Genomic DNA, 21,257 nt, shown 5'->3' with positions numbered 1-21,257 from the left:
ACACATATGGAGCACATGGGAACGAAAGCTACAGATGCTAGAACCCGGTGTGCTACTTGCAGTCTGCAACAACAGCAACTGAGTTGAATGCCAAAATGGCAAAACACGCACCCTTGCACCCTAATGCAACCCTCACTAATGCAAGGATATGTGACACCCTCAGGATTTCAGCATATAGTCCCCGAGAAGATATGCTGCATAGGCGGATCTGTTACCCTATGCCTGTAGTTTATTAAATGACAGAATCGGCTCGTGAAAATGAAATGTGCACCCCTCCTTTCCAGCATATAGCTCCCGCCCCTGTGAAGAAGATGCTGCATAGGCGGATCCAGAGGGGGTCTTTCATTACATCAATCACTGGACTGTCTGGTCGAGACTATCCGCCGGCATACAGCTGGAATACATTTAGTGTGGCGTTAAACAAGCAAACGCTAATAAATCAGTGAGCACATAGCCCTATCATGTTTGAATAGTTTTTTAAATGGAACTTAGTTCGTTCACATTTCTAGCAGATCATAACTATACATTACTCAATCACAACCACCTCATATATTAGGTAAGGGGATACATGCCATCCGTCTGATTTAACGTGTTGAGAATGGCTGACAATAAAGCCAGCGGAATATAGTCAACGGGGGGTAACTCTAATACTAGCCTGCGTCTGTAAAATGACCTGAAAAGCGAGTTCAGCTCTTCGAGAAAGAAAAGACTCAAGCAAAGAAAAATTGCAAATGTATCGTTTATTGACAGAATGTTAAATGTCAATATCGTTACCTTTACTTTTTGTGGTGTTGCAATGGGAACCTCTATCTTACATTATTCTTAAAATAATGCTATTTCTGTGTAAACTATTCCTAAACAGTTCCTGCCTAATATATTTTTGTTTTTTTTATAGCTTCTGAGATTCCTTCAAAATGGACATTTATGAAAACTGATAATTTTGCATTGTACAGCGACTATAACTGGCGTTCAGCACTAACATGTCCTGATTTATCTCACATGGTTAAAACTGAAGATAATACAAACCCGGGGCGGATACTCCTTTAGAGAGGGGGGGTGGGGGGTGTCACACGTTTGAGAAAGAGGGGTGCACACTTCACAGGAAATTTTCAGGACGAAAGGGTGGGGGTCGGGGTGGGATTTTTTTTTTTTTGTTTGCTAGCCGATGATCAGAAGCAGAAGCAGTCAGCTAGCCAGGTCATGGACATGAACTAACCGTTCTTCAGTCAGAACAATTCTTCACTTTGTTTGGATGGGTTTCTAATCACAAATACATTCTTGCAATACTCAAAAGAACATCAATCAAGAAATACATTCATTAAAGCGTTTACTGGTGGTAAACGTTACAAATACAACTAATAGCGGTAATTCGCCATTAGTCTTTTACTAGCATGTCATATGAACAACCAGAGCGCTATATTCTTATATTAGTTTTGTTTTAGTCATCTGAGAAGTTAGGCTGCAGTGGATGAGAAATTCGACCAACCTAATAAGTGCCTCTGAAACATGATCGGAAACAAGAATATATTTTCGAGGCCTAAAACACCATGTGGTATAAATAATACTTTGATCACAATTGCGTAAAAATGGACATTGTCGTTTTCAAACATATGTTCTTGTTTAGCGAGCAAACTCCACTCGAGTAGACATGCACCCGCTCTGGAACCGTCTGATGACTTTCCGACCACACTGCTTCTTCCGGTCGTACTCCAGCACCGGGCGGAAGTAGTACACTGGGCTACACGCATGCGTGTATCCATCGCCGTAAGCGCATGTGCATACTGCTTCAACGATCATCGACGGTTCTCGGACAGCGTCGAAGTTGAGGATATAGTGCACAGGACACAATGGGGAACCGGGAGTTTTTGTGCTGCTGGCTTTCTGGCAGTTCTTTTCTCCAAATATATGGCGTGTTTTGGTTATTGGAGTAGTGATGTTCTTGTCTGCTCCGAACTGTGGCACCATGTAGAAAGATGCCTCGACTGTGTCCGTGGCGTCGCACACTCGCATGATGTTGCCCCCGCATGCTGGCTGGACTCTTGGAAGGTGAAGGAGCTGGAATGGGAGAGAAGGGTTGGTCAGTAAGTAGGTATACATGTCAACAGAAGTCTGTTATTATCAAAGTGTAACCAATAACGTCATCAACCAGATCGTCCTACCGAACAGAGGTTGTACTCCTCTCCCCCCGGGGATCCCGGGTTTGAAGGGTGCCGATCCCTCGACTCTGGTCATCCGCATACCACTTTATATATTTTAGAACCCTTTTTAGAACTCTTGCTTCACATGTACATCGGTGGACACAGCTGGTTCAAGATAGTTGGACTGGGATTTTCACAATTAAGACCATGAACGCGATCACATTAAGCTTTCAGATAGCTATTATTTTTTTTCACGTAAGAAGACAAAGAATAGGACCAAAAGTGATTCGTGTACCAGATAACATTTTATGGCATCCAGCGGGCTGCACGGTTGTATCCGGAATTACACTTGACAGGGTTCGGCGTCCAGCCGAGGGTCGGCATGCTCGTTCAGAGGGCCTAAGCAAACAATGCTTGTCGTACAAGACGACTGAATTGACGGGCTGTTAAAGCGCGGTGACATGGTTGAATGGGCCGCTGCTCATAATATCAATCCCTGATCCAGTGTCCGTTATCGCCATATTTACCAAGTGTTATTGAGTACGGCGTTAAACAACAGAAGGCTACAGAGATACTCACCCTGGCCCAGATCCATGGAAAACAAAAGAATAGGTTGTCTGCTTATACTCACACATTTGCCCTCAATGGTTATTTTGGTATAACGCCTATATGAACAGTATTTTAAGTCAAGCCACAGTCCATGTCTGCTTGGTATATCGCACATAATGAGACAAACGACAGGGCCGGTGGCGCCCCCTACCTTTATGTATAGTTAGTGCGCGAATATTCTAGTTACATCACGGCTGGGGGGCACCAGAAATGGGCATCACACACTGTACTCATGTGGGAAATCGAGCTTCGGCGTGTGGAGTGAACGCTTTAACCACTAGGCTATCCCACCACCCCTTACCATTAGGTATAACGACCGCATACTCACCGAGACATACAGATTTCTATGTGCAGGTATTTCATGTTTAACGCCCCACTGAGTGATATTCCAACTACGTCATAGTGGTCTGTAGATGCTGGAGTCTTCAGCAGACAACCATCTGACTGATCTCATAAGCATCGATTTACGTTACTAGGATGTATTGACATTGATCATCCAAGTCAGCGAGCCTGACCACACGATTGCGTAAGCCATCATTAACAACAAGCACAATCACTGTTTACTGCAAGAATCGTTTGCTGACGACCAAATCTGACCGGGATTCACGGATTCTATCTGAACTGACGTATTTGGATTGAACGCAAGTTTCAAAAGTATTTCTAGTCAAATAATGGCAGTGGGAGGTAGTTCTATTCCAGGTGCTAGATGTACCTTGTGGTGAAACTGGTCCTGGCATGATTCTGACAATCTAAGGACGATAATCGGGGCGAGTCGGGCATTGAAACTCCCGATCAGCATATTCTGCCTTGCCTGAGGGAAGTAAACTATATATTGTACCAATCACCGCACCTTAAACCATTAGGTCGAACTCAAACCAATTCGAGACCACGAACTTTTAAATTTCAAAATAACAAGAATGTTTTAAGCAACTCTGACACAGTATCACTTCACATCTAGAGATGACACATTTTAACAATATTCAAACTAACTTACTGCAAACACTGCACAGACCAGCAGACATTGACTCTGTCTGGAAGACTTGGACATCATTGCGAACAATCTGTAGTGTATTCCACGTAATAAACAATCAGTTTTGGTACCAGTATATATAGCAGAAAACAAGGAACGGTAAATGTGCGATATCCAGAATTTTCGTATTTACCAGTTTACACTCGTTACTTATTCTTAGAACCGTCTTTTTTTAAATTCCATAATAATTTTATAACGATTATTCACAGTTTTGCTACCTGGTTGGATTCTTCAAGAGGAAGAGGAACTCACACGGAAACACGAGCCACAGATGTACGCTTCTCACTCCATGAAGCGATATTTCACATTTAGTGTCAGTGGTGACAAAGTGCTGGTGACAGACGGGCACTGTCGGTAATTCGATAGCTTGAATGGACAAGGAATTCCTAACACCTATATTGCAGGGAAATCACTATATTGTGCATTATATTGTGTTATTTGAGCAGTTGATTGAGGACAGGTTTGATTAATTGTGAATGGGCTGGTACCCCTGTAGAGCTCTTCCGGCAACTTCTTCACAATTCTTATTCGTTGAACGGTATCGTTTTTCAAATAAACTGCTATCGCATCCGGAAATGGTTAGGTGTGAATTGTACCCATTTACTTTATGTTATGGGCAAAATAAAGCAAAGTACTTAAATAAAAAACATGCCTATGAGTTTCCTGAACATATAAGCTGTAATGAAGCACCACCCACATTTTTATATATGTTTGTTTAAACGCCACACTCGGCAATATTCCAGCTGTTCGGCGGTTATATATTGTACGCAAACACTACATATTTTGAGTTTTCATAAACCCCATAAATGTTGGCATTCTAAGCTGCTTCCCTACCCGCCCTTGAGGCTGTTCCGTAACTGTTACTTTACCCTCTTAAACCTCACACGGAAAATATAAACAAAATGATGATAGTTTGTTAAGTAACTTTTTTATTTTGGAAACAAACGTTATGAATCCTTTTTCCAGAGTTGGTCTGATGATTTCATTACATTCTGCGTTGAAATGAATGTTTGATCATGAACCGATTTGGAGTTAGATTGTGATTCATCGGTATCATTCTGACCCAAACAGACTATATAGTTACCGTGTGGTAGGTTAAGTCAGCACGGACGTTGCGACAGGACATCCCAGCGTCATGCATGCCAGTAACTGGTCATCTAGTATTTTCTGAAAGTCTTCGCCGGTCAGCTCAAGAAAAGATAATTTTCGTTCTGTTGTCATTTAAATCAGTTCAGAAAACTGTAGTGCACATTAGAGCTGTGTATCGGTGCCTAAGTGGCGAGACGATATATCCTGATACCAGTTTAATGAGGCGACACGATATATCATGAAAGTATTGGCAAGGAACCTGCGAGACGATTATCATCACGATACAGTGATGGGAATATGATACGTATCCCGACACTTTACAATTCTGTTTACATTCTTTCACTGATACACCAACTCCTTTTGTCCATGTAACAAAGATGACAGACACAAACAAATTTCTATAAGGTTAACAGGGATTGGGATAGGGAACTTTGACAGTGGGCCATTTTCAGGATTATTAGTCATTTTCTGAATTTAAAATGGGCCAAAACCCTTGTATCAATAGTAAAGTTCAAAATTTTAATGGGCCATTTTTTTTATTATTCTAATGTGCAAAATGGCCCATGTCCCCTGCCTTTCCCAATCCCAGGGCTCAGTTTGTTTTTAAAAGTTAGAAGTATTTCAAAGAGACTCCCTTCCTAATCCTAATGCAATGCTCCTTACAACTTTAAGTGGTATTTATGTAGTATCGGATATATCGTCTCTTGTGGCCATACATCGATGTATCATGGACCCTTGCGATATAAATATCCTGATATATTGCCTAAATGTGTTTTGTATCGATGCGTTTGTATCGTGCAGCACGATGCAAACATCGATACTATCGATGAATCGTTACACCACTAGTGCACATACTGCAAATATGAAACGTATACCCGAAAGTGCTTGGCGCCTTCGAAGCATGTAAGCATGCGACCCATAGCTTTTGAGATATTGTGTGAAGCAGCAGCTCTACATGTTCATTCCAGGATGCTCGGGTCTGTTTGGAACAAACTTCAAATAATTGCCCTTGGATTTTAGGTTTTGCTAAATTAATGTTCAGGTGTATACTTTGGAATGCACGTCACTCTCTGCATGTCCTAACTATAACACACTGCAGCCGATTGTGGAAGGCAATGCGACGGGATCTGATATTAACAATATTGGAGAAGGGAATATCATTCCTGACATTATATTCATATCAAATGAATGACTGCCCGCCATTATGCACGTTACCGATTGGCCGTATCTTTCTTACATATATGTATAATTATATTGTGTATGTAACTGTCGGGTTATATTTATGTGCGTTTTTTTTATCCATTTGCGGTATGTATTACAGGTCACGTTCACCTAAATGTATGCGACTTCTAGAAAGCATTTGCTCAAAGCAAAAGGTCGCAGCAAGTAATTGTGAGGGTCGAGTCTCTTGGGTGTCACACGCCCATCGGTTCAAATCCCAGATTCTTCCTTGGTTTGTCTGTACCATTCCTGTGCTTGTGTTTTGCCACAACATGGTAAACATGCGTGCGCACCACTTTGGGCTTTCCTCCCATCTTGTCATGACACGCATCTCCCTAACCTAGGAATGGGAAAGCCCAGACAGCCGCAGGTTGCACAGCCTCGTTAGGTGGAAATCTACAGGAACTGATCACAGAGACAAAAGGCAACGACTGGGAGTCTGGGACTGATCCCATGAGCACACCTATCACTACTACGAGAGGCGGCTAAGCAGAAGCAATTTCAGATCATTAAGCAACCCGTTCACCTCCAAAGGTCAAAGTCAGAAGGACTGAAGGACAAAAAGAGTCAGAAGTGCTTAATGTAACACCAGCAGGTTTTCAAATATTCCAGGCAGCTGCACGTCTTCAGCTGTTACTGCCACAGGACAGTCACCGCTTGTAGTGACATTACAAGCAGTTTTCCATCTTTAAATCACTCTGAAACTGTAGCACCTTCTTGTAAAATTAACCATTTATCAAATATCTGAAACAACAAAGAACTTAGCTGCATTATCAGCTCTTATCTAAAGCACTGGATATATATTCTGAGCTTCTCATCCTTACCAATACACATGACAGACCCTTGACATCCCAGGGTTAATTTGGTCAGCAGCGACCCCTGCTTCTCCTGTCCCAGGAGGCGAATAACAGCATTGGGTGGTCATGTTCACTGATTTGGTTGATCATATTCCAAATGCCTAGATCTATGCCCAGGATGTCAATCACTTAATTGTCAGGCCAAGACTTTTACAAACCAGTCAAATAGCATTAGTAATGCTGACTGGTGTTAACCAACAAAGAAACCAACATCATATGAGCACATGGTTCAAATGTCGCCCAAAGTGATTCTGTGAATCTGGTTTCTTTAAGTACACTTTAAACAGCCATTTTCAAACTGTTTGGTGAAACTGGGCCACAAAGTGGGAGTAAAGAAAATATAAGGAAGAACTTAGTATATACATTTTATTGCAAGTATGTACACAAAGGTAATGTTATAAGGTTGCAGATCGTAGGTAGGTGACCAGACAAAGTGATTGGGTGAAGAGGTCCTCGAGTGTCCTCCATGATTCTCGGTGACTTGTCACTAGGCTCTCTGCTTCCTCAACAAGCTCTGGTGTCTCAGCTATCACGTCAGCATTCAGCTACAAACAAACAGCAGAGGTTTATTTGTGAGTGTGGAAGAGCTTTAGATAGTGGTTGGGTGACTGAGCCAGCCAGCTGAGTAATAAATGCCCAACATTAGTGCTCTAGAAGCCAGCCAATCCAAAAAACCAAGTGCTTTCACATCATAATCACCCTACAGATTCCTCTGATAGCATAATTGTGATAGTGTTACGGTGGCCCTTACATAATGACACAAGAAATATCGATCACATCAGACAGTTGACAACCAGTCACACAGTTTTATCACCAGATCAGACAACTCCTACATCAGGTAAATATTTCTTAAGACCCATTCTGTCCTGGAGGTGAGGTCACGTCGTACTTAAGAATATTTCACTCATATGATGACATGCATGTGTGTGTATGTGTGACTGCTTGTACTAGCCCAGACTGAAGCTGGTTTTATAGTGCTAGCCCACTGAGATACCATGCCACAGTAAAGCATGAATACCCCACTCAGACACATTATACTGACTCTGAGCCGACCAGACCATTAATGCCGAGTGCCAGACAGGGACCAACAAGTACCATATTTTAACGTGTTTTTGTATGATGCGGCCAGGATCTAACCTGCGACCTTCCGCTCTCCAGCTGGAAGTACTAACCACTACACCACGGAGGTGATCCATTCTGTCCTGGAACCACCACAATGTCTAACACAGGATGACACATCAAAACAGAACATGTAAATCGACCTGACCATATACAAAACAATTTTGACTTTTTAAAGTCTACTGCCTACAATTTTTGTCAATGGTGTGGTGTAGTTCTGTATGATATGTGGAGCATGGAAACTCACAGTGGATTAGTATAGGACTTTGATATTACCTTCAGAAACAGTCCCAGATATGCCTGCACAATCTCAAAGTTGTTGTTGGTCTTGATACTGTGGTTGATGAATTTCATGAATTCAGCCATCACTTGCACGTTTCCTCCACCCGAGGGTGCCAGTGAGCTAATCTGCACATCAATTGCTGATGGGCCCAGTTCCTTCAGATGATCCAGTACTGGGGAATCTACAAGATAAGGAACACCGTGCTGTCTGAATGTAGGGCATGCAAGTGAGTGAATGAGTTTAGTTTTATACCACTTTTAGCAATATTCCATCAATATTACATTGTGGGACACCAGAAATTGGCTTCACACAATGTACCCATGTGGTGAATCGAACCTGGGTCTTCGGCGAGACGAGCAAAAACTTTAACCAGTAAGCTATCCCACTGCCCCATCATGCAAGTAGATGGTAAAACTTATTGGCAAATCAACATTTCTACTTTACAGATTTCCTTGACTGGCAGAATAGACATGGCTATACACTCATTCAATAATAAATAAACACTGATTACTAAAATATGTTCAATAAGGCAGACAGAGTTATCTCCCTTGTACATGCCGTTTCCACTTGTTTCAAAGGCATGGTATTCATTGATTTCCCATTCACATTTATTAAAGTATGTTCATGGAGAAGCAATACCAGTTTTTCCCTCACCAACCACCCATCTACCCCCACCCCCTACTCACAACTGCCTGTGTCCCTGGAGTCCTCCAGTAGCTGAGCCAGGGGTGAAAGTGTCTGCAGGTTCCCGGACAGGATACGAGAGCCCTTCTGGAAGGAGAGGCACAATTACACTCATCATCACTGCTTTCCTTGAGACATTCTGACTGGTCATGGAAAATGTGCTGGTTTGGCAATCAGAGTAACTATGACATGTCCACGTCCCTGGTGATCACTTTGCTAACACAGCAGGCAGACCACCTCCACACATAGATCATCATCATATTGCCATCAGGTCACAATCTTTGTATCAAGAATGATATAGGGTGGCTAGAAGAAAGCCAAATATCATAGTTCTGTCAAGCATGGAAATACTGAAACACATAACTGTCATCATATACCATCTCACAAATGCACATCCACATTTATACCTCACAAATGCATTGCTGGAATAACTAGATAGGTAGATAGGTAGGTAAGATAGGTACAATGGCAGGCATGCATAGATGTACAAAAACACTTTTGCATTTTTTCTTATTCCACCACCACCAACATTCCAGCTGTGTCACGGTTGCTGATAATAACTGCCATGGGGCATGGCAAACCAGTGGTTGACAGCATGACCAAAATCCTATATCTTTGGGATACGATACGAATCTCAGAGCCTGACAATGTTGCCTCCATTAGTTTCTTGTTTTAAGATAAAGATAGTATAAAGTATAGTACTAGCACAAACACACAATGTATAAACACACTTTAGATGGCAATCAGAGTAACTATGACATGTCCACGTCCCTGGTGATCACTTTGCTAACACAGCAGGCAGACCACCTCCACACATAGATCATCATCATATTGCCATCAGGTCACAATGTTCTTGTGTTTAACTGTGAGTCACTTTATTAGTTCATTGATTGACCAATGACAGTGCATGCTGGGTCACATGAAAGCCCAAGTGCTTGTCAGGCCAAACACTGAAGTACCGTTTAGTTCATTCATGTCATCTGTTAACATCATTGGCAGTATGGTGTCATCTTACAAACACGTGTTTGCAGTCACTAATACCATAAGTACCAATACAATGCTCCATGAGTTGCTGTATATTACTCAATGTGAATATTGCTACATAAGCACTCAAGTTATTGAACAGGTAAAACATAACTACACAATAGTATAAAAGAACGTTACATAGCATAACAGAACTTTGCATAACCATAAGATCTCACCTTGACTCATCACTCCGTATTGTTCAATCAAATAGGCTCAACAAAAGGAAATAGGCTTAACAAGGAGGACGAACTAACAACACAGGCTAACTTCCAAGAAACATTTAATTGCTGCATCTCGGTGGGATTAACAGGTCTGATCAACATGTAGAAATCGTGTGAGCGCTGTGTTTATGTTGTGATTACAAATTGTTGAATGTGTTACAGATTAGGAGTAGCACCGATAGTTTTTGACAGATACTGAAGTGAATCTTACTTTAGCAACATGACACCTACCTACTGAAGGCATAGTTTACTGGAGCAGATGTTCCTACACCCAAAACAAATAAATTCATAGTAAAAGCAAATGATACCAAGTATGAACCAGCAATGGCAGTAGAGCAGTGTTCCAAAACTAAATTGCAAGTTGCCAAAACTGTTGCTAATCTAAGTCTTGTGTTATTCATTCTTTCTTAATATCAGTAAATGTATTCCAAGTTAGATTTTTGGTCAGCTGAACCATGGGTAACTTGAAGTATCTATGTACTTCTTCCACTTTTGACAGAACCGTGTTTGACTGCACATGCAGAGAAGCAGATCGAGGCTGTCTCACTTGTGCTTGCATATTCCAACCAACTCTGCATTTTTCAGAGAACTCAGCCATCATATGCCTAACTCCCACACAGTAGTTCTGAGTACAGTACCAGGACTCTACTTACCTTAGTTTTCCCCTCATCTTCTTCCAATTGGACAAACTTTGGCTGCAGGCCTGGTACAGTTGGCAGGAAGAATGGAGCAGCTTTTGGAACCTTTGGTGGCTGTTTTGGTTTATTCCTCAGCTAAGACAAATATAAGGACATCGTGACCTTTCTGTGCATTTCTTGTGCCATTAATCTATTATGTTTAACGTCAGAATCAGCAATACTGCGGTTACAACATGGTGACTGGTAAATAATTCTGGACCAAAATTAGTGATTACTATAGGAATAAGTTGATATACAATAAACCAAGTTAATGAGCCCGATCGAGTGATCCGCTTTGCCCTGTCTTACAACCATCAACAAGGAACCACATCTTGGAAAGCTCTTTTACACTTAGTGTCATTAAGTGGTGGAGGAGATATTCATAACTGTCCATCCAAAGCAGACGTCATGTAAACTGGGTTGTCATAAATGTGCTGGACTAGCAGACCAATACTATACATTCATCAGAACCAGAGTGAGTGAGTGAGTTTAGTTTTACGCCGCACTCAGCAATATTCCATCTATATGGCATATTGGTCTGTAAATAATCGAGTCTGGACCAGACAATCCAGTGATCAACAGCATGAGCATTGATCTGTGCAATTGGGAACCGATGACATGTGTCAGCGAGCCTGACCACCCGATCCCGTTAGTCGCCTCTTATGACAAGCATGGGTTACTGAAGGTTCTTTCTAACATGGACCTTCACGGGTATATCAGAACCCGAAATTCGTAACAGTATAAAATGGCTGACTATATTACTCACAATCAAACTGAAGACATTTATCTTTTCTTGTTAAATAACACTTTAAGCTTAATATCTTTTAAGTGTATACCTGAACTTCTCACCATGCAATGAACAAGAAGCTGTTTTCCAGAAATTTGTTATAAAGCATGAATGTACCTGTGTAACCTTCGTTATAATGCATGAAAGTTCTCATCTCATGTGATATATCAAAACATGAAACATATGATGGTGGCGTGCATGCATGTGTAGACTGAGATACCATGGTAGGTAAGAAAGAATGCATGGTTAGTTAGGAACACATGAAAACTGACAGCAGGTATGTGTCAAACTGAACTCTTACTGGGCCTTGCTAGATTTTATTTGCTTTAGAAAAGGAACAGCACAGATATTGCACACTGTGGAGGAATATTTAGTACTGATAACAAAGAATACCGAGCCTCTACACCAGTATACATAATAACTAGGTGCTTCATTAATATTGCCTGAAAGAGGGCACCAGAAAGAATTTTGTCAATGAATATTAGGGAACAGGGTGGTGGGGTAGCCTAGTGGTTAGTACGTTCGCTCGTCATGCTGAGGGCTCGGGTTCGATTCCCCACATGAGTACAATGTGTAAAGCCCTGCAGCGATATTGCTGGAATATTGCTGAAAGCGGTGTAAAACCCAACTCACTCACTCACTTAAGGAACAAATTCTCCACAGACAGGTTTCCAGTTTGCAAAGAGTCTGTCTCTGCTCCCCTACCTTGATGATGTCCAGACTCAGGAGGTTCTGCCATCGGGAGTTGGGAAGAAGGGACAGAGTCACCAACTCATCTGAGATCTGGGCCGGGGACTTGAACTCGGACTTCTCATACATCTCCAACTCCTCTGCATCCTCGTCACCAACTGGAATGAGAGACTTCTATATTGATATTCCATTTCACATTCAAAGCTGCTTGCCTGTCTGTTAACCAATAGTATTACAACTTTGCATTCCTTGCATCTTGCAAACAGGTTGGTTTTTTTCAGTATAAAATGATTCCAATTGCAGGTCTTTCCTTGAATATCCAATGGCTTGCCTATAAGCACTCTATTACTCTATATCAAAAGTTCCTGGGTCAAGGAAGCACTAATATAAATGAACTCAATGATCTACCTGCTGTGACTCTGCGACTTGTACTGGGTACCGCCATCGTCTGGGGTTCGAAGTCTTCGGGGAGTGGTTTCAGTGACACATATGTGTACAAGGTCATGTTGGACCACAGATAGATGCCAAGGTCATCCACATGGGTCGTAGCCAGGAAGTCACTGGTCGGAGACATGCTCAGTGATGTCACCGCTGAATCAACCAAGAAGCAGTCGATCATTCTGAAGAAAAAATTAGAATCATTTATCAGCAATCACAACATCTGAAAAGAAGGAAATTGACCTGCATGCACAGACTAGATAACTTGAGACAGACTGTGTAGACTTGATGCCTCTTGTTATGATTATGGAGTTGTCGTTTTACTCCACAGTCAGCAATATTTCAGTCGTATCCTGATGGTCTGTAAATAACTGTTTAAATAGGCAAGTGACCACTTTAACCACTTGCCAACCTCACCCTAATCAGTGCCCATAACAAACTGAGTTCAAACAGATGCAACATTTCCTGTATCTGTTCTCTGTAAATAACATCAGTACTGCTTGAATGATGCCTAACACTGGCACACACTCACTTGCCAGTGGGCAGGTCCCAACATCTCACTGTGGAGTCCATGGATGAGGTCACCAACCACCGAGCATCAGGGCTGAATGTCTGAAGCAAACAACAACATATCCTTAACATGAAAGCTGGTATTCAATTTGTATTATTTCAAGCACACAGGAACTTACACTGATAATGTCCATGTTTCACAGAAAGATGAAATGAGATGAAGTGTGTGAATGATTGTTTAATGGTGTTGTCAGCAATATTCTCTATCAGTCTAAGTACACTTAGGCTCAGTATTATTCGTTACACTGCTATACTGAGTCTAACAAAACCTAGTAGAAGGTCGCGTCAGCTAACCTTTGAGCGACCTATGCCCATCCATCAAAGCAAGACAGCCGAATGGATTTAACCAATCAGACAACGACTACTTGTTAGGGTTCGGCGGGACTTACAAAGTGGTTTTGGGATTTTCTCTTCCCTGATCGCTGACACTGATCAATCAACAAACGAAAATCTGCATAAAACACAGACATTTGACATGCAGAAAGTATGGTTATGGGTTTCTAATGACATGGTTACTATTTGCTTATATTTTCGCAAGATGACATCCTTGAATATTGACAAAAATGCTATTTTCAGCAACTGATTACTCATTGAGTATCACTCGGAAGCAATCGTGCAGAAAATAGCATTCGGAATCGTTCGAGTTTGTTAGGTAAAGGTTCAAACGGTATGGGCGAATGTTAACTTTCGCGATTTGGTAAGCTGTGTTCTTATTGGTCAGTCCAAAACATTAGCTGATGCGACCTTCTACTAGGTTATTGTTAGACTCAGTATAGCAGTGTAACGAATAAGACTGAGCCTAAGTTTACTTAGACTGTATTCTCTATATATCATAACTGCCTGCAACAGTCAAGCCTTGGCCATGCAAACCCGTGACTCAAGCTAGTTACCATGTCTGTGATGATGTTGCTGTGTCCACTGAAGACTCGGACCTCTCGTCTTGTGTCAGTGTCGACCACCACAACGCTGTAGTCATCTACAGATACCGCCAGCATGGCACTGTCAAAACAACACACAGAATAAAACAGGCTCATCGTGTTCCGCCAAACATCTAATCTTTTCTTCCAGAATCGCAAAATATTGCAATACACAGTCCTACTGATGTGTAATTGTTATGTTGATAAGCCAGCTTTCAAGCTAAACAAAATATTTAAGTTAGGGTGTATTCTTAATTTTCAACAGTGATATGTCTGACTGAAAAGTTTGAACGAAATGCTGCATTATACTTGTTCCTATCAATAGGAAACATTCATTGCATTATAGCATTTGCAATACAATGTTTACATTGTTACCAATTATATATGATGAAGATTACCAGGTTACTGGTACAGATATTTTACATTTCCAGAAGTGGACTTGTGAACAGTGACAGATCTTTCAGGAGTAGCCATGTAGCCATGTTTAAGTTCATGTTAGAATACCTTTTCGACAATTCAATAGTAAAGTTGCAATAGAAACGATGGGCATGTTTCAACAAAGCAAAAGAAATTACACACAAAGCTGGCCCTACCTTTCTCTGTGTAAAAGAATACGAGATATACTGCATTTGAGTTTCACGGAGCCTAGCAAAACTTTTGTTTTGAATTTCCAGAAGTGGACTTGTCCATCTGCTCCTGCTGTGATGACCATCTGGTTGAGTCCATCCACAGCGATACCCCTCACAGAACAGGTGTGTGCTGTGGGCAATACAACACCTGGATTACATTCACAGCTGCTGTGCTACTGTCTGCATATCCACTGTACTCTAGACGGCAATCAGAGTAACTATGACATGTCCACGTCCCTGGTGATCACTTTGCTAACACAGCAGGCAGACCACCTCCACACATAGATCATCATCATATTGCCATCAGGTCACAATGTTCATAAACTTATTGAACGATATACGGTTAGGTAGTAGAAAGACAAATATCATAGACCTCTATCAAGGATCGAAATACTCAGAACACATAAAACTCAACATATACCATATTTCACATCCACACATCCATACTTCACAAATGCACTGCTGGAATAGCTTGGTGAAAGAGGTTTTGCTGTAATTCCTCATACAGCGGCAATGGTAAAACTTTATCAGATTTTTGAAGCAACAGCAATATTCCAGCCCTGTCAAGGGTGCTGTCAATAACTGAGATGGGGCAAGCTAAACAGGCGGCTGAAAGCATGACCAAAATCCTACATCTTTGGGATACAGATACAAGTCACTGAGCATGATAACCAGACCCTCATTAGTCCATTGTTACAGGACCAGGATGAGATTTTGCATGAGGACTAGCTCTGTTCAGGTAGGAACCCCACAGACCTCTTCAGGACCAACTCTTCCCAGAAAACCCTAGGGAACCAATGACCTCTTGAGGACCCACTCTTCCCAGAAAACCCCAGGGAACAAATGACCTCTTTAGGACCAACTCTTCCCAGAAAACCCCAGGGAACAAATGACCTCTTTAGGACCCACTCTTCCCAGAAAACCCCAGGGAACAAATGACCTCTTTAGAACCCACTCTTCCCAGAAAACCCCAGGGAACCAATTACCTCTTTAGGACCCACTCTTCCCAGGAACCCCCAGGGAACCAATGACCTCTTTAGGACCTACTCTTCCCAGGAAACCCCAGGGAACCAATGACCTCTTTAGGACCCACTCTTCCCAGGAAACCCCAGGGAACCAATGACCTCTTTAGGACCAACTCTTCCCAGGAAACCCAAGGGAACAAATGACCTCTTTAGGACCAACTCTTCCCAGGAAACCCCAGGGAACAAATGACCTCTTTAGGACCAACTCTTCCCAGGAAACCCCAGGGAACAAATGACCTCTTTAGGACCAACTCTTCCCAGGAAACCCAAGGGAACAAATGACCTCTTTAGGACCAACTCTTCCCAGGAAACCCTAGGGAACAAATGACCTCTTCAGGACCAACTCTTCCCAGGAAACCCTAGGGAACAAATGACCTCTTCAGGACCAACTCTTCCCAGAAAACCCCAGGGAACAAATGACCTCTTTAGGACCCACTCTTCCCAGGAAACCCCAGGGAACAAATGACCTCTTTAGGACCAACTCTTCCCAGGAAACCCCAGGGAACCAATGACCTCTTCAGGACCCACTCTTCCCAGAAAACCCCAAGGAACCAATGACCTCTTTAGGACCTACTCTTCCCAGGAAACCCCAGGGAACCAATGACCTCTTTAGGACCAACTCTTCCCAGGAAACCCCAGGGAACCAATGACCTCTTTAGGACCCACTCTTCCCAGGAAACCCCAGGGAACCAATGACCTCTTTAGGACCAACTCTTCCCAGGAAACCCTAGGGAACAAATGACCTCTTCAGGACCAACTCTTCCCAGGAAACCCCAGGGAACCAATGACCTCTTTAGGACCAACTCTTCCCAGGAAACCCCAGGGAACAAATGACCTCTTTAGGACCAACTCTTCCCAGGAAACCCTAGGGAACAAATGACCTCTTCAGGACCCACTCTTCCCAGGAAACCCCAGGGAACCAATGACCTCTTCAGGACCCACTCTTCCCAGGAAACCCCAGGGAACCAATGACCTCTTTAGGACCAACTCTTCCCAGGAAACCCTAGGGAACAAATGACCTCTTCAGGACCCACTCTTCCCAGGAAACCCCAGGGAACCAATGACCTCTTCAGGACCAATGAACTACCAAACAGAAAGAAGGAGGTCTTCCTTGCTGTGATTATGTACATATTGTGATTGAAAGTGAAACAATAGATGTTGAGAAGATACTGAGATATCAGAATTACTTCACACAATGTATAAACACACTTTAGATGGCAATCAGAGTAACTATGACATGTACAGGTCCCTGGTGATCACTTTGCTAACACAGCAGGCAGACCACCTCCACACATAGATCATCATCATATTGCCATCAGGTCACAATGTTCATAAACTTATTGAACGATATACGGTTAGGTAGTAGAAAGACAAATATCATAGACCTCTATCAAGGATCGAAATACTCAGAACACATAACACTCAACATATACCATATTTCACATCCACAAATCCATTCTTCACAAATGCACTGCTAGAATAGCTTGGTGAAAGAGGTTTTGCTGTAATTCCTCATACAGCGGCAATGGTGGGCATGCATAAATTTACATAAAACTTTATCAGATTTTTGAAGCAACAGCAATATTCCAGCCCTGTCAAGGGTGCTGTCAATAACTGAGATGGGGCAAGCTAAACAGGCGGCTGAAAGCATGACCAAAATCCTACATCTTTGGGATATGATACGAGTCACTGAGCATGATAACCAGACCTTCATTAGTCCATTGTTACAGGACCAGGATGAGATGCTGCATGAGGACTAGCTCTGTTCAGGTAGGAACCCCACAGGGCAACCGATGACCTCATCAGGACCCACTCTTCCCAGGAAACCCCAGGGAACAAATGACCTCTTTAGGACCCATCTTTCCAGGAAACCCAAGGGAACAAATGACCTCTTCAGGACCAACTCTTCCCAGGAAACCCCAGGGAACCAACGACCTCTTCAGGACCCACTCTTCCCAAAACCCCAGGGAACCAATGACCTCTTCAGGACCAATGAACACCCAAACAGAAAGAAGGAGGTCTTCCTTGCTGTGATTATGTACATATTGTGATTGAAAGTGAAACAATAGATGTTGAGAAGATACTGAGATATCAGAATTACTTCACACAATGTATAAACACACTTTAGACGGCAATCAGAGTAACTATGACATGTACAGGTCCCTGGTGATCACTTTGCTAACACAGCAGGCAGACCACCTCCACACATAGATCATCATCATATTGCCATCAGGTCACAATGTTCTGATTGATTGCTGATTGTAATGTTTAACAGTACATCTTGTTGTCATGATTGTCAGAATATGGTCATATGATTGCTGATTGTAATGTTTAACAGTACATCTTGTTTGTCATGATTGTCAGAATATGGTCATATGATTGCTGATTGTAATGTTTAACAGTACATCTTGTTTGTCATGATTGTCAGAATATGGTCATATGATTGCTGATTGTAATGTTTAACAGTACATCTTGTTTGTCATGATTGTCAGAATATGGTCATATGATTGCTGATTGTAATGTTTAACAGTACATCTTGTTTGTCATGATTGTCAGAATATGGTCATATGATTGCTGATTGTAATGTTTAACAGTACATCTTGTTTGTCATGATTGTCAGAATATGGTCATATGATTGCTGATTGTAATGTTTAACAGTACATCTTGTTTGTCATGATTGTCAGAATATGGTCATATGATTGCTGATTGTAATGTTTAACAGTACATCTTGTCATGATTGTCAGAATATGGTCATATGATTGCTGATTGTAATGTTTAACAGTACATCTTGTTTGTCATGATTGTCAGAATATGGTCATATGATTGCTGATTGTAATGTTTAACAGAACATCTTGTTTGTCATGATTGTCAGAATATGGTCATATGATTGCTGATTGTAATGTTTAACAGTACATCTTGTTTGTCATGATTGTCAGAATATGGTCATATGATTGCTGATTGTAATGTTTAACAGTACATCTTGTTTGTCATGATTGTCAGAATATGGTCATATGATTGCTGATTGTAATGTTTAACAGTACATCTTGTCATGATTGTCAGAATATGGTCATATGATTGCTGATTGTAATGTTTAACAGTACATCTTGTCATGATTGTCAGAATATGGTCATATGATTGCTGATTGTAATGTTTAACAGTACATCTTGTTGTCATGATTGTCAGAATATGGTCATATGATTGCTGATTGTAATGTTTAACAGTACATCTTGTTTGTCATGATTGTCAGAATATGGTCACATGATTGCTGATTGTAATGTTTAACAGTACATCTTGTTTGTCATGATTGTCAGAATATGGTCATATGATTGCTGATTGTAATGTTTAACAGTACATCTTGTCATGATTGTCAGAATATGGTCATATGATTGCTGATTGTAATGTTTAACAGTACATCTTGTTTGTCATGATTGTCAGAATATGGTCATATGATTGCTGATTGTAATGTTTAACAGTACATCTTGTTTGTCATGATTGTCAGAATATGGTCATATGATTGCTGATTGTAATGTTTAACAGTACATCTTGTCATGATTGTCAGAATATGGTCATATGATTGCTGATTGTAATGTTTAACAGTACATCTTGTTGTCATGATTGTCAGAATATGGCCATATGATTGCTGATTGTAATGTTTAACAGTACATCTTGTTTTCATGATTGTCAGAATATGGTCATATGATTGCTGATTGTAATGTTTAACAGTACATCTTGTTGTCATGATTGTCAGAATATGGTCATATGATTGCTGATTGTAATGTTTAACAGTACATCTTGTTGTCATGATTGTCAGAATATGGTCATATGATTGCTGATTGTAATGTTTAACAGTACATCTTGTTGTCATGATTGTCAGAATATGGTCATATGACTGCTGATTGTAATGTTTAACAGTACATCTTGTTGTCATGATTGTCAGAATATGGTCATATGATTGCTGATTGTAATGTTTAACAGTACATCTTGTTGTCATGATTGTCAGAATATGGTCATATGATTGCTGATTGTAATGTTTAACAGTACATCTTGTTGTCATGATTGTCAGAATATGGTCATATGATTGCTGGTTCTAAATACTGTGATATTGTAAGCAACAATCTGCACATACTCCACAATATGACAGCAGTTTCTATCTGGACCAGATAATCCCATGACTAGTGAGAAACATGCATGCTGGTCCAACTTGTGTGGCTCATCACCTACCTGTTGGTGTCCCGAATGTCCCTCTGAAGATACCGGACTGAAGGTTGTACATATCAACATGACCTGAGCTGTAGCCAATCACAGCAAAGTTTCCACATGGTGTGATCTCCACTGCCTGCAAGATAGGATATTTGATTATATCATTTACAATGTTTGATAGTGAAAAATAATATAGACACTTTGTGCTACTTTATAAATACTTACCGTCTACCAAACTGACACGATGAATTTTTCAGATTAATACCATGAAGGAATGAGCTGTGTCTAATGTCATTTTATAAAGTTTATGTGGAAGACAAGCCCAGAAGTGAGGCATTTCTTAGGCATTAACATAGGATTCCAACAAAGCATCATCTCTGCGATGCCAAACTCATGAAGCCAAGTCAAATTTTAAGCATTATTAGTTTGCTAGTCCATAACTGTCAATTTTAAGTATTTGTATATAGTGGTTGGATAGTTTATAGGTTTCAGCCTTTAAGTTTACAGATACATACAACAAACCCTGTGAGTTAAATGTATCCCTGCACTTATGTAATTACTCATTTAACAATAGCCACTCTACTGGGTCAGGCCAGGTTCTGACCCATGTGACTGCCCCTTGCACAAGCTTCTTTTGTCCTTCTGTCTCAGTTTGTCTGGTCAGCTTGCCACCTATTGTCTATTTTAGTTTTAAAGGTGGCTGTCACACATAACTTGTTGGCGGTCACATAGATCTTTCTGGGAGATCACCTTGATTTATATTTTCGTCGGATATTGCTGGCATGTGAGGAGGATTTCCTTATCCAGGTCAGTGCATATGTTGTATGTGTATATATGGTATTCTCCCTGAAGATAAAAGTGAAACATGTTGGAGAAGATCCGTGTCGTGTGATTATTTCAGAAATGTCTTCTTATGTATGGTATTGTATATATGGTATTGTATATATTGTATGTGTATATATGGTATTGTATCAGGTATTCTCCCTGAAGATAAAAGTGAAACATGTTGGAGAAGATCCGTGTCGTGTGATTATTTCAGAAACTTCT

The 21,257-nt window shown here is 41.2% G+C and overlaps 2 protein-coding genes across 2 annotated transcripts in view; both read right to left on the bottom strand.

Moving 5' to 3' along the window:
- Window positions 1-1,620: 1,620 nt before the first annotated feature.
- On the bottom strand, window positions 1,621-3,795 carry LOC124254837. The gene is made up of 2 exons (XM_046688686.1): window positions 3,742-3,795; window positions 1,621-2,055 (listed from the first exon to the last, which is right to left on the bottom strand). The coding sequence occupies exons 1-2, from the start codon at window positions 3,793-3,795 to the stop codon at window positions 1,621-1,623; spliced, it is 489 nt and encodes a 162-aa protein (XP_046544642.1).
- A 3,501-nt stretch (window positions 3,796-7,296) lies between these two features.
- Window positions 7,297-21,257, bottom strand: part of LOC124254848 (WD repeat-containing protein 36-like) — a 32,566-nt gene continuing 18,605 nt past the window's right edge. The window contains exons 11-20 of the mRNA XM_046688706.1: window positions 20,232-20,346; window positions 14,950-15,115; window positions 14,330-14,438; window positions 13,402-13,481; window positions 12,840-13,051; window positions 12,447-12,589; window positions 10,931-11,050; window positions 9,033-9,117; window positions 8,340-8,527; window positions 7,297-7,489 (exon numbers count right to left, since the gene is read on the bottom strand). Of these exons, the coding sequence (XP_046544662.1) occupies window positions 7,340-7,489; window positions 8,340-8,527; window positions 9,033-9,117; window positions 10,931-11,050; window positions 12,447-12,589; window positions 12,840-13,051; window positions 13,402-13,481; window positions 14,330-14,438; window positions 14,950-15,115; window positions 20,232-20,346 (1,368 nt within the window). The 3' untranslated portion in view covers window positions 7,297-7,339. The remainder of the gene's footprint in view (window positions 7,490-8,339; window positions 8,528-9,032; window positions 9,118-10,930; window positions 11,051-12,446; window positions 12,590-12,839; window positions 13,052-13,401; window positions 13,482-14,329; window positions 14,439-14,949; window positions 15,116-20,231; window positions 20,347-21,257) is intronic.

This window comes from Haliotis rubra, unplaced genomic scaffold, assembly GCF_003918875.1.
Source record: "Haliotis rubra isolate DU_JTF1 unplaced genomic scaffold, ASM391887v1 Scf585, whole genome shotgun sequence".
In the NCBI taxonomy this organism is placed as follows: domain Eukaryota; kingdom Metazoa; phylum Mollusca; class Gastropoda; order Lepetellida; family Haliotidae; genus Haliotis; species Haliotis rubra.
The sequence above is the reverse complement of the archived record's forward strand: the minus strand, read 5'-3'. Positions and strand labels throughout refer to the sequence as shown.